At 46.8% G+C, this 11,250-nt stretch overlaps 1 protein-coding gene across 1 annotated transcript in view; it reads right to left on the reverse strand.

Moving 5' to 3' along the window:
* Positions 1-5,240: 5,240 nt before the first annotated feature.
* The window catches only part of SLC2A10 (solute carrier family 2 (facilitated glucose transporter), member 10), a 19,084-nt gene continuing 13,074 nt past the window's right edge, over positions 5,241-11,250 (reverse strand). Inside the window, exons 4-5 of the mRNA XM_008563087.1 lie at positions 10,145-10,280; positions 5,241-6,822 (exon numbers count right to left, since the gene is read on the reverse strand). Of these exons, the coding sequence (XP_008561309.1) occupies positions 6,744-6,822; positions 10,145-10,280 (215 nt within the window). The 3' untranslated portion in view covers positions 5,241-6,743. The remainder of the gene's footprint in view (positions 6,823-10,144; positions 10,281-11,250) is intronic.

Genomic DNA, 11,250 nt, shown 5'->3' on the forward strand with positions numbered 1-11,250 from the left:
AACTTCTGTCTATTCAGTGAAGTATGAGGCACGGTTCACAGCTGAGAGTGAGGGAGATAAAAGGGACAGGAGATGTTTCAACCAAGGAGACCATATCAAGTCACTGAGTCAGACAGCAAGGGAGTGTGCCACAGGAGGGTAGGGAGGGTGAGTATGAGGCTTGGGCTCATGGATTTTAAGTGAAACCTATTTGTCAGGTTGTGTGACTTTTCTCCCGCAACATTCACAGCCCACAAAGAGAAGATGGGTGTATAAATTAATGCAGCTTAGCATTGCCAAGTGCATGAGAGGGTGTTTGCAAGGGATGGATTATAAAGTTGGGATATGGGATGCAGGTTGGACAAGAGGAAAGTGAAGGCAGGAAGAGGTTCATGGATACTGGGAAAGGGATGGGGTCAGGGGTTCACATTTAGAGCTCAAAGGTCTCAATGAGGTCAGAGAATTGTTGCCATTGGGGAGGAGCCTTAGCAGAATTAGCATTAGAAGTGGTGACCAGGAAGTGGGGTGTTTGGAATAAAACTTTGAAAGTGAGTAGCGTTTGAGGTTGAACATGTTCAGGGAGGAGGTGAAGTGAGCACAGGCTACTGGGATTGCACAGTCCAGGAACCGGAGAGGCCAGGCTGGTGAAGGGTCACCCATGAGGATGGAAGGCCACTGGGGAGGCCGGCAGGAGCTGAAGGGGAGAGGGCCGGTCATCAGCAAGGCAGGGAAGGAAATTCCCCCTCCAGGTTTGACGACTGCAGGTGTGGGAACTGCTTGCTTTCATATCTTGTCCCTCCTCTCCTGTCCCCCTCCTGGTATCTTCTCTCCTTCCTCAGAAGACATTTGCTGGAGGAACCTGGCTCTGGTCTAAACAGGTTCCATGCTGACACCAGCAAAGCTCGTCTCTAGGAGGGTGTGACATGAGAGAGAACCACCTCTGTCTTTCCTGGTGCTTATGACTTTCTTGGTATTCTCTCCCTACACGTGGGAAGCCCATTTCCAGTGGTATTGGAAATGATTGTAGGTGGTTCACAAATATTACATAAATACGTCGAATCACGTGATTGTTCTTTCAATCCAGACAAAGAGAAAGTCTTAGGTTGGTGCTACTATGTCTCCAACGTCTGTCTCACACTCGCTAAGCTCCCCTTTCAACACAGAGCAGGCAGCGGACTCAAAACCCTCAGTAGACAACAGTAGTTAGTGAGAATTTAGTGAACCTGTGTTTTTTCGTAGTATTTTAAGTTTCTTCCTATCTCTGTTATTGATATTTACTTTCTGTATTCACCAACATCGATGATTATTTTACAGCATCAAGTCAGANAAGTGAGCACAGGCTACTGGGATTGCACAGTCCAGGAACCGGAGAGGCCAGGCTGGTGAAGGGTCACCCATGAGGATGGAAGGCCACTGGGGAGGCCGGCAGGAGCTGAAGGGGAGAGGGCCGGTCATCAGCAAGGCAGGGAAGGAAATTCCCCCTCCAGGTTTGACGACTGCAGGTGTGGGAACTGCTTGCTTTCATATCTTGTCCCTCCTCTCCTGTCCCCCTCCTGGTATCTTCTCTCCTTCCTCAGAAGACATTTGCTGGAGGAACCTGGCTCTGGTCTAAACAGGTTCCATGCTGACACCAGCAAAGCTCGTCTCTAGGAGGGTGTGACATGAGAGAGAACCACCTCTGTCTTTCCTGGTGCTTATGACTTTCTTGGTATTCTCTCCCTACACGTGGGAAGCCCATTTCCAGTGGTATTGGAAATGATTGTAGGTGGTTCACAAATATTACATAAATACGTCGAATCACCTGATTGTTCTTTCAATCCATACAAAGAGAAAGTCTTAGGTTGGTGCTACTATGTCTCCAACGTCTGTCTCACACTCGCTAAGCTCCCCTTTTCAACACAGAGCAGGCAGCGGGCTCAAAACCCTCAGTAGACAACAGTAGTTAGTGAGAATTTAGTGAACTTGTGTTTTTTTGTAGTATTTTAAGTTTCTTCCTATCTCTGTTATTGATATTTACTTTCTGTATTCACCAATATCGATGATTATTTTACAGCATCAAGTCAGGTCATGTCAGTCCACTGCTCACAATCCTCCAGAGGCTTCCCAGCACATTTAGAATCAAATCACGTGATTGTTCTTTCAATCCAGACAAAGAGAAAGTCTTAGGTTGGTGCTACTATGTCTCCAACGTCTGTCTCACACTCGCTAAGCTCCCCTTTCAACACAGAGCAGGCAGCGGACTCAAAACCCTCAGTAGACAACAGTAGTTAGTGAGAATTTAGTGAACCTGTGTTTTTTCGTAGTATTTTAAGTTTCTTCCTATCTCTGTTATTGATATTTACTTTCTGTATTCACCAACATCGATGATTATTTTACAGCATCAAGTCAGATCATGTCAGTCCACTGCTCACAATCCTCCAGAGGCTTCCCAGCACATTTAGAATCAAATCACAATCCTCCCATGGCCTGGAAGACCCTTTGCAATCAGGCCCCTGCTGACCTTGCCCTCCTTTTCTCCCACCACTCACCCTTTGCTCACGCCTCCTTGCGGTTCCTTCCATATGCCAAGCCCAGTCTTATCTCGGGTGAATTCACACATGCGGTGACATTGCCTGGGATGCTCTTCCCCCAGATCTTTCCATGGCTCACTCTAGGCATTCGTGTAGGTCTCTGCTCAGATGCCATCACCTCAAAGAGGTTCTCTCTGATTACCCTAGTTACTCTTGCTAAAATAGCATGCAAACATCTGCTCTGACCCCCACCCCATCTCTCTTTAGCCCTTTATCCTTTCTTAGCACTCAGCACCAACTGGCATGCACCCCTCTCTCTCTGTCATCTATTTAATCTATCTCCCTCCCTCCCTCCCTCCTTTTCTTTCCTCCTGTTCCTTCCTCCTTCCCTCTTTCTTCATTCCTTCCTTCATCCTTCCTTCCCTTTCTCCCTCCCACTCTCCTTCCTTCCTTCCTCTTTCCCTTTCTTTCTCTTTCTTTCCTTCTCTCCCTCCCTCCCTCCTTTCCTTTCTTTCCCTCTCCCCTCCCACCTCTTTCTTTTCTGTTTCTAGTGTATCTCCCCCACTAGAAGGTCAACTCTGTGAGAATAGGGACCTTGTCTTGTTCACTGCTGTGCCCCCCAAGGTCTAGGACAGTGCTTGGCACATAATAGACACTCAACAAATATGTATTCCAGGGAAAAATAAACTAATAAGTTTCCTTTAAAAAAATACACTTATTTAAGTGGAAAATCAAATCAGCCCAAAGAGAAGCATTCATAGTAGTCTATGTAGTGCAACTGGGCCAATACTTGAAGGTGTAAGTGATGGGCACACACGACGAAGGGGCTGTGCATGAGGCTGGGGTTTGGGGACTGCTTCCCTGAAGTGACTCTGGGCTTATTTGGGAGGAGGAAGCTTTCCCACCACATAACCTGCAGATCAGCGAACAGACCACTTCTCTTCTGGTTGGTGCTAAAGATTTCTGAGCACCTAGTAGGTGCCCCCAATTTTTAGCTTTCTTTGATGCCCCCCTTCCCAACCGCCACCTGGTCCTTGCCTTCACTGTCCTCCTCACCCATGGCCAGGTGTCCCTGGAGGCTGCTGGGACAGCTACTCAGCCATTCTGGAGCACCCACTATGAGCCCGCCTGTACTAAGTGACTGTCACGTGTCATCTCTGAAGAGTTAGTATCATCCCCATTATACAGATGAGCATGGACCCGAGTCACTCACCTAACTGTGCCAGTATAATATGGTTGAGATATGGACTATTTTTATTCCCTCCAGGTATCTTTTCCTTTATGATCAATAATACCCCCTCCCACCCACCCAATTCAAGGGCTTGGCCATTTAGTTTACTTGGCATTGCTTTTCAAAAGACAAGGTTCTTTAAGAAGATTAAGCTGGGAGCCTCAAAATCCCAGATGAGAGGAGTGTCTCACAGGAAGAAACATCAAGAATGGAGGCACAGACTAAAGGCCATGATCCAGCCCAGGGGGGTTGGTTCAGCTTATAAGCTATTTTTAAGTTTAGAATCAATTGCCAATACTTAAAAATCAAGAAAACTTGCACCAAAGTGTGAATTTCTGGCTGTTAGTGAAAATTCAGACGGTCAGGCCACATTGGGTCCACATTCCTACTGGCAGCCAGCAGCTGGGATTGAGCACCATCGCCCCCTTTAAGAGAGGGCCTGTGTTCGTCAGTTACCACAGACCCCTAGTGTCTTACCATAAGGAGCTTTGCTCATTTACATAATCTCTCAGTTTACAGCTGACCAAGAAAGGGGAGCATCTGCCCTAAGACCAGAAGAGCATTCTTCCAGACTAACAGGAAAGGAAAGGAGAATCAAGAGAGGTTTAGGGGTCCAAGGAGAGGGAACTGATCTGAAGGGGTCATGAGGACAGATATAAGCAATGGTGTGCTAGTAAATATTTAACAACTGCTATCCAGGGGAAAAATATAAGTGTGTGTGTGTGTGTGTGTGTGTGTGTGTGTGTGTGTGTGTGTAAATTTTACTGAGATAAAGGATGTGTTTGTTGCACACAATTTACAAGTAATAATGAATTCCTTACTGTAAATACTCTTTATTGTAAATTCCATATAGCTAATTAATTCTTAGAGAATGCTTTTCTTGACTTTTTGCCAAACTCTTATATCCAAAGCCAACATACCACTGCGATTTAGCTATGATTTCACAAAATTAGACTGCAAATAAAAATGCCTGGAAACTATATGGCTCAGCAAAGAAGTCGCTCATATCATTGAAGAATGGGTGTAGATCTGGCATGAATGCTTGTTGAATTTTTGCTTACGTGAATGAGTAAGACAAAAGTAGAACAATGAAGATGTGTGTCAGAACTCCTTCACCAACGACATGAGCAGCTTGTGTGCTGAATTGGGTAACAGTGTTCAAATAGTGGAAGAATAGTCCTTCATTTTTCTGTGCTATTCACAATGTATGGGCTACAGACATGACACATTTTAAAGTTTAATTTGCATTATTAACATTTTATCCAGCACATTCCTAAGTCTAGGAAATCAACAAAACAATAAGTTGAGCCCTGATCTCCCTAATCTCTGTGATGTGAATACAGTCTCACGGCCGGTTTAAGTGACCAATGTGACATCACTGAATGCAGAATTGGGATGCGAGCATGGTATCTCCCCTCCATCCTGCATAGAATACACTACATGAAAATAACCTCAAGAGCAGGCCGGTTTAAGTGACCAATGTGACATCACTGAATGCAGAATTGGGATGAGAGCATGGTATCTCCCCTCCATCCTGCATAGAATACACTACATGAAAATAACCTCAAGAGCACAGATAATAGTAAAAATGTAGTAAGATAATTAGGAGGTGATGAGTTCTCAGTATTAATTACCTTTGTTTTAATATAATTTATTTAATTGTAAGTTTAAATAATTTAATTTTTTATAATGGCTGTATTTCACAACCGACTCACAAAAATCCTAAAAATTTAGCGATCGGTTTTCGCCAGCCAGTACAAGGCAGTTCCAGCACACCGCTGGATATAAGACAGTACCTAGACACTGAGAGGAGAGGACAACTCAAGGCACCAGAGTCTCAGGGGCTCTGTGATGTGCTCAGGCTCCATCTGACTCACCCTTTGAGGAATGACCATTTACAATGTCCCAAAGGTGGGACCCTGGGAGACTGGGGGTAAGCAGAAATCCCCCAGGCCCTGCCTAGCTGAATGGGACCAGCTGAAGACCTGCCTGGAGGGAGACAGGCATTAAATACACCCCTGGAGGCATATTATCCCCATTCTGCAGGTGAGGAAACTGAGGCTTCAGGGAGCTGTTATTTACCCAAGGTCATTAGCTGCCAAGAGTGGGTGTCAAGATCAACAACCAGGCTGTGGGCCTCCAAACACATCTCCTTTCTGCAAAACTGTCCTGCACCATCTTGGAAACAGTTCCTGGTGCTTGTTACATGCACTGTGATGGTTCTTAAATTTTAGTGCACACAGCTCTGGAATCCTTCTTAGCTTTCCTACTAATTAAAACATACATCCCCCCAAAAGATGACTAGCAACCTGAGGGCAGGGCCCATGTTGATTATTGTTGTGTTACCAGCATTCAGAATTTGAGGCCACTGGAGTCAGAAGAGATCTTAAGAATGACCTGGCCCAGGCCCCTGTTGTACATATAGGGGAAACTGAGGTCCATGGTTATTCAACAATGACACTCACAGAACCAGGACTAGAACTCAGGCCTCCTGTCAACCAAACAGAGTTGCTGGTGAAAGAAAAATATTCTGGGTAAGAGAATAAGTTGGGTTGAACAAAACTGGGATATAAGAGCCAAAAAGCAGGCTTCCCCTCACCAAAATGTCTCAGCCAGATGGAAAAACAGAGCAGAGAGTATGGTATCCTCAGCTGGATTTAGGAGAGACCAGGTGAGACTTCCTGCCAGGACTTGGTACCCTAGAGATTGTTTAAGAAAGCCTATGGTGCAATGAAGATTCCATAAGATGTTCTCATTATAAATATTGCAGAAATGTGCAAAGTCAATGGGGAAACTGAGGCATGAAGATAGATCCTCAGGAACCCTCAGAGCCTGCGACTCAAAATGAAGAGTTTGGGGTTTTCAGACTTTCACCCTTCTCACCCCAGCAAAAAAGACCTCCTTTGGGGCAGGGGCAATTTCCAAAGGACCAACTGGAACTTGTGCTCTGGGGCCTGTGAAGCAGGAAGCTGGAGATGGTTGGCTAAAACCACGGTTCCACAATTTCCAGGCAGATGGACTCCTCAGGAGGCTGCAGAGACCTTGATGCGACTGTACTGGATGCCAGCTGAGTTCTGCCCATGGTCAAAGCTTAGGGCGAACCTGTCAAACAGAGAATGAGTGGAATCAGGGGGTAGCAGGGGGTGGGGGGGTCTTCCCTGGAGAGACGGAAGTGGGCCATTCACTGGTGCCCTTTCCCCACTCCCACCCTCACTGCCACCCTGACCCTTCCTACTTCCTGCCTTAATATTCATTTCCATCTTCTTTCACCTGGACCACCCAACAGCTCTTCCCTGGTCTCCCTATGTCCACACTTGCCCTACAGTTCTCCCCATCACAGCCAGAGTGACTTTCTAAGCACAAGAATTGATCCTCTGCTTGTAAGGAGATCCTCATCACACCCGGCCACATTGGCCTCCTGTCTCTCTCTTCAATAAACCCAAAATGGTTTCCACCTCCACCTTGAACATTTCTTCCAGCTCTTGAAATGATTGGCTTTTTCTCATCATTCAGGTCTCAGCTCAATTGCTCAGAGAGGCCTTCACTGAGCATTTTTTCATTCATTCAACAGAGATATGTTTATTGATGACCTGTGATGAGCTGGGCACTGTTCTAGGCCCCAGGAATAGATCAGTGAATGAAACATACACAAAAATATCACCACGCACATGGAGAATTCACGACACACTTGTATCAGGAATGCATCCAGAGCACACTTGCACCCTAGCTGAAGAAACTGTACCCACCCCCAGATTCACTGTTCACACTCTGGTAGGTTAACCTGCCTTATTTTCTTCATGATATAAATATCACTCTGAAATGATCTTAGTTGTGCATTTATGTGTTTTGTAGTCTCTCTCCCATACATTAAAATATAACTTCCCCCTAATCCAGAGACAGGGTCTCTCTTGGTCATGGTTCTGTCCCCAGAGCTACTACAGTGCTTGGCTCCTAGCTGGCACTTGAATATATTTGCTGAGAGTTGAATGAATGGATTCCTGGGAGACTGAGATAAAACAGGGATTTTCAGAAGTTTGTTTGTTTGTTTGTTTTTTGTGATTACATAACCTGAGCAGATGGAAAGGGTCTATTTTGAACCCATATAACGTAATATGAAAATGAAAGGAACAACCTGTGGCAGCCAACACACATTGATTATAAGAGGGTTTGAGCCCTTTGTGTTATTAATGTCTCCCTAAAGGTGTCTCTTCTCTGTTGCATGTGGTCTTGGTAGGACTGTCAATGAAAGAGCCCTGCCCTATCCTGGCTGAGTTAGGGGGAAGGGGTGGGCACATAAACCAGGCTTGGCCAATCAGACTTTCTCCTGGGAATGTGACTCTTGTCTGGAGCAACACAGGACTGAAACCATGGTGCTGAAAACACTGTCCCTTGAGTCCCTGCCATCAAAATCCCAGGGGCTGTCCTGGTCCTTTTCTTTCAAGTTTCTTTCTCTCTTTCTGTGGGCTCTGATATCAGGGAACTACTAAACTATAGGGACTGAAGTGATAAAACACAGACCTGCCTCCGGACTCTACCAAAGTCCCTAACTTCCTGTCTTTTGGAGTTGAGGCCGTCTCAGTCTCCTGTCCCCAAAGGCTGGCCCAGGATCCCCATGTGACCCTGATTGCCCAGGTCTAGCTTGACACTCCCCTCAGCTACAGTCACACCCTGCCTTACCCCAGCCCTGGCTTCCACCTGCTTCTCTGTCTCCTTTGCTCTCTGTCCCAGAGGATGGGTCTGGGATCTTCTCCAAGAAAACTAGCATGGCAGAGATCCCAGGCAGCTATCTAGTAACAGAATCCTTGATTTTAAGCTGAGTGCATGGCTGCTGAAGACATGATTGAAGAGCACATTTCCCAGCCTCCCCTGTGAGGGAGTGGAGCCAGGTTCTGTCCAAAGGGATGTGGGTGGAAGTGACCTTGAGGCTTGTGTTCTCCCCTTCCTCTTGTGGGAATGTGTTGGTAAGCTGACTTGGGCCATGTGGAAAAGGCAATATTGTGGAGATGGCAGAGCAGCAAGACAGAAGAAGCCTGGGACCCTGGCTCCTGGATGACCTCATGGAGCACAGCAGCCACCCCAGCTTTGGACCCCCTATGTTGAGACTGTTTTGAGCAGCTGAGGGCTGCTGAGAAACCTGCAGAAGGTGCCATCCCTCGAACTGGGAGTGTTTAGCTGGTAGAGAGGGGAGTGGGGTGGACCAGGTTACATCAGGCTCATCCTGCATTGCTGCAGGGGCCCGATGGAGGCGTGGCTTGGCAGGCAGCTGCAGGGAGGCCAGTTCCAACTCAATACCAGAATGATTTTGAAAAAGTCTTTTAGGGCCTCCCAGAAACAGAATGGGCAGTCAGGAGCTGGGGACTACCCCTTTGCTGTGAAAGGTAACTGGGGACATTTGCCAAAGATGTTTAGGACTGTAGCACTTTGAGGTCCCTTCCAATGCTCCCATTCTACTCTTCTCTTATTCAAACAGCCTAAGTTCCCATGATGCTAAGATTGTGAACTCCCCTCTGTGACCCGAAGACTTACGTGATGTAGCTCCTGCCGATCTGACTGATCTGATGATCCACTCCTCCTCCCTCCCTCCATCTGTTCCAGCCACACTGGCTTCCTCGTTTCTCGCATTTGCCAGGTATGCTCCAGCTTAGGGCCTTTCCATTGCTGTTCCCTCTACCTGGGACACCCCCCTCCCTCATCATTGCCCAGCTGCCTCCTTCTTCTCGCTAACTTAAACTGCACCTCCTCAGAGGGCCTTCCCTCTCTGACCATCCACTCTAATTCAGCCACAACCTCTTGCCCCCCCTGGCCCCTCTCTGCCAACCTAGCCCTCTTGACATATTTCATGCATTTCATTTTCTTCTAATTACACATCACCAACCAAAATGCTCTTATTTATGCATTCGCTAGCTTGTTTATTTTCTGTCCTCCTCCCTCACTCACATGGAAGCTCCATGAGGACAAGAACCTGTCCATCTTAATCTCGGCCACAATTCCTAAGGCCTAGAACACTGCCTGGCACATAGCAGGAAATTAATACTCCCTGAGTGAATGGATTAAGCCCATAGTTATTTATATGCAATGTTGAAGGGCCACAGTTATAATGTAAAGGTTCCATGACTCTAAGATTCTGTGGTTTTAACATTCCACCGTCATAACCTCCTGTGATTCCCTATCTGCGTGGTTTTGATATTCCTGTGAACTGGGCCTTAAAGTCAAATGAAAAGCTGCTGTAGAAAGACACAAAACAATTCAAGGAAAACAGCTCGTGTGTAAAGATCTGACATTCACAGTGTCTAGGCAGCAGGAGAGATAGGAAGAGAGGAAGAGCACTGTCTCACAAGGAGACAGTATGGGGACTGCGCTCCTGAGTGACGTGCTGGGCTTTGCTGTTGCTCTTCCTCTCAGACCCATCCTGTCCACTTCGTACCGTCTTTTCTGGAACTGCTGGTCTATCTCCGCCAACGACTGGCCTTTTGTTTCGGGAACAAATAAATAGATGAAGCCCACGCCAAGGACAGCAGTCAGTCCGTAGAGCAGGAAGGTCCAGGACAAGCCGATGGCGCCTGGAATGGAGGGTGGGAATGAGGGCTGGGGAGCTGAGCACTCTGGCCCTGCAGCTTGGGCCAGCTGGAAGGTTCTAGGTCAAGCATTGAAATCAGCTCACCCGAAGCAAATTCCCTAGAGGATTGATTTGCAGAATGACCAACAAGCTATCAGGTAAGTACCATATAGCAAGAGTTGAACTGGTTGTCCCAAAGTTAGGGAAAGAGCTAGGGCACAAATTTACAAACACAGAGACAATGGCAATTTGTATTTATGGGAAAAACTACTCACTCACATCTAAAACACTAACCGTGCTGGGAACTGGAAAACCTGCACCGAGAGAAAATGACATCCAATTCACTAGTAAAACAGCTTCATGGATGCAGCTTTGGCAAAGCTCAGTTTCCAAAAGAAAAAATTCTCACAAATTCCATGAATGGCCATTTGGTGAGTTGATCACTGAGGGAATTGAGTTTCAGCCAATTTAGCCTGTATCTGACTGGTTTGGGAAAGAGGACAGAAACCATGACTCAGTTCTGGGTGGAGGGCTCAGCACCCCAGCCCCTCCCTCTTCCTGGAGCCTCAGGTGAGGGCCAGGGTCTAGGGCCAGTGACCAGGATGGGGATGACTCCGAGTCCTTTGAATTCAATCAGCTGAAGACAGAGAAAGCAGGCCATGAAGAAAGGGACTTTGTCAAGGTGGAAGCCCAAATTATGTTTTGGACATCATTCTCACCTCTAACAGCCATGGCCACACCTCCTCCAGGAAGCCTCCACTGACCAGCTGGGCCTGACCCCCAGCGGGGAGAGCACTGAGCTAGAACCAGGAGGGCTGGTTCTAGTCTTCTGACTACCTGTCTGGACTGGGGAAGGATGTATTTTCCCATCTGTGAAATGGGGATAATAATAATATAACACAATTCTAAAAAAACTTTTCTTTTCTTTCCTTCCTTCCTTCCTTCCTTCCTTCCTTCCTTCCTTCCTTCCTTCC

Source organism: Galeopterus variegatus, unplaced genomic scaffold (genome assembly GCF_000696425.1).
Source record: "Galeopterus variegatus unplaced genomic scaffold, G_variegatus-3.0.2 Scaffold12535, whole genome shotgun sequence".
Lineage (NCBI taxonomy): Eukaryota > Metazoa > Chordata > Mammalia > Dermoptera > Cynocephalidae > Galeopterus > Galeopterus variegatus.